The sequence below is a fragment of the Propithecus coquereli genome, unplaced genomic scaffold, assembly GCF_000956105.1.
Source record: "Propithecus coquereli isolate 6110/MARCELLA unplaced genomic scaffold, Pcoq_1.0 Scaffold3, whole genome shotgun sequence".
In the NCBI taxonomy this organism is placed as follows: Eukaryota; Metazoa; Chordata; class Mammalia; order Primates; family Indriidae; genus Propithecus; species Propithecus coquereli.
Window position 1 is genome coordinate 21555971 of NW_012148618.1, and position 2539 is coordinate 21558509.

Sequence of the window (2539 nt, forward strand, 5' to 3'; positions counted from 1 at the left end):
AGCTAAGATGACGCCACGGCACTCTAGCCCGGGCAACACAGTGAGACGCTGTCTCAAAAAAAAAAAAAAGAATGATTTATAAGCCATATGCCTATATAAGTATATATTAATATATGAATTTTATTGTGTACATTCCAGAATATCTTTTTTATAACCTTCCACTCATATTATTAACAAGAAAAATTCATAAAACTGTTTTGTTATTGATTTGTAAAAGTTTTAAAGGCTGTAATAAAGGAGACTACTTTGGCCAATATCAGAACAGAAATACAGTTTCCTTTTGTTTCAGTTGCTTTTTGGCGATATTTATCTATTGATTCTATTAAGGCAAATGAAACAAATAGAGATATTCCTATAAAATATGACATAAGTGTTGAATTTGCCATCCACAGTTTCAGAATTTACACTGAATGTTTTCTATGCTTAATAATTATTCCAGGACTTGCAGAGCACTAACCTAGTAGAAGTATGTATGGCACTTACTGTCGTCAGCCAGATTTTCCCTCGAGAAATGATTCCAGCTGTTCTTCCATTAATAGAAGATAAACTTCAACATTCTAAGTAAGTAAATTCTTTTGGGATAGATGTCTACATCATATACTTCAAAACAGAAATTTATACTAGAAAATTTATTATACTTTTAATTTAATGCTACCAGGATAGAGAATATTCTTCGACTGCCAGATATAATACAAAAATCCCCAGTAGGATCATCCTTATTTTTATATGGGTTTAGAAGAATGTTAGGCAGCTTTATAAAGTTAAATTAAGAGACAGTGAGGCTTAGTATCAGGAATCCTTGGCTTTCTTCCCAATTCTACCACTAATGAGCAGTGGTACTGTTTTTCTCTTGGGTATGTGGGGTTGGTTGAAGCTCCTTAGTTCTCACAAAGTTGTTTTGAGGATAAAGTGAAATAATGGAAAACGCATGGAAATGGTTCAAATGCTATGAATGCAAAGCTTCAGTATATTGGGAAGATGCTTTTTATATCAAAACCACAATGTTCAAATTCTTTTACAACAGAATATATCCAAATAAACTTTAACTTACGGTCTTTTGCTAATCTTCTCTTGTAAGATTCCTTAACTCTCTCCTTATTAGCTTGACTTACTTGATCACCATACTTAGAATTATTTTGTTTTTGACCAAGCCCCTTAACTTCATAATCTTTTTCCTTTGTGATGATAGTATTTCAGTTACACATACGTTCTTGATAAAGATTTTTTGTTACTTATACACCATTTCTTTATTTCATATGCTTCTTTAAGTCGGTATTTTTAATGTTCTGAGATTGTAAAATATTGTCTTACAGCTTGTATTCTTTAAGACATCTTTGACCACGAATCTTCCAGCTAAAATGATAGCATATATTGTAGAATATTTGTAGGTCTTTCAGACTTTTTATGTTTTGTATGTCAAATCTGTGTTTAGAACAAAGGATGGCTGTAGACAATTCATTGTTGGAAATAAAATATTAGCTTTTCTTAGGTATTTGTAGGTTGATCTGATTATAGCAGCAGAATATTTTTACGTAGTTTTTCCTTACCACCACTCTTGTGGTGACCATATTCAACCTTTGTGTGAAATCGTTCTGGGAATCGAAAGGACCCTTTTCGTTTTCTTCTTATTGCTTCTTGTTTAGTCTAATAGCAAAATCCTGGCTGGACTTTTTGAAACTTTGCTTCTGCAGTTATGGCCATACCCAACTCCATGCTGTGGAGTAAAGAGCTAAAGAATAATGGGTCAGCGCTACAGCTAAACCAGTAGATGTCATGGAAGATGTGAGATAAGACTGGGACTCAACTTTTGAATCCTTGGCTGTGTTTCAGCATACCAACCCTTAAGCCCAAATCCACGTGTCTTGATGTTTTGTGTTAGTACTACCACATAGTGCCAGGCCTGTGGATTCCTGAGCCTATTCAGAGTTTGTAGTTTTTTCCTCACCTCATTTACCTATTCTCCTCTGAAATTAATATTGGTTAATGCCCAATGGCAATACATTGGGATGTAGTTTGCAGTCACAGTAATATTAATACTAACAACAAATGCGTTGTTAATCTGCTTTGCTTTTTATGTGAAAAGAATTTTATGTCATGGCATAGCTTGCCTAGGAAGGTAGTGAATTGTTTATTTAATGGAATTTAGCAAAAGCTGAATGACTAGTTGTTAGGAATCTTACAAAAGGTATTCTTGAGTGGAACACAGAAGGATTGTATTGAATAATCTCAATCTTGAGATTCTATGATTTTAGATAACAAACACATGTTAAGGAACCCAAATGGTAAATACTTCACTTTTGTGATGTTTGCTGTTATTGTGAGCACTACCAGTATAGTCTGCAAATAGGAGATATGTAGAAATAGGCATAAGGGAGAACAATAAGGAATACACTTCCTTGGAAACTACCTTGTGAACATAGGATAGTTTCTTTACTTTTGCTTCTGTGTGGTAGACGTTATCTGCTATAAATGAAGTACAAGACTAATATATAGTTTTCCTCTTTATTATCATGGGGTTTTTGAAACATGAGCTGGGCAA

At 33.7% G+C, this 2539-nt stretch overlaps 1 protein-coding gene across 1 annotated transcript in view; it reads left to right on the plus strand.

Annotated features, from left to right (window-relative positions):
• The window catches only part of AP4E1 (adaptor-related protein complex 4, epsilon 1 subunit), a gene marked incomplete at its 3' end in the record, with an annotated part of 79068 nt that overhangs the window by 12291 nt on the left and 64238 nt on the right, over positions 1 to 2539 (plus strand). The window contains exons 5-6 of the mRNA XM_012649157.1: positions 440 to 561; positions 659 to 704. Coding sequence (XP_012504611.1) covers positions 440 to 561; positions 659 to 704 — 168 coding nt within the window. The remainder of the gene's footprint in view (positions 1 to 439; positions 562 to 658; positions 705 to 2539) is intronic.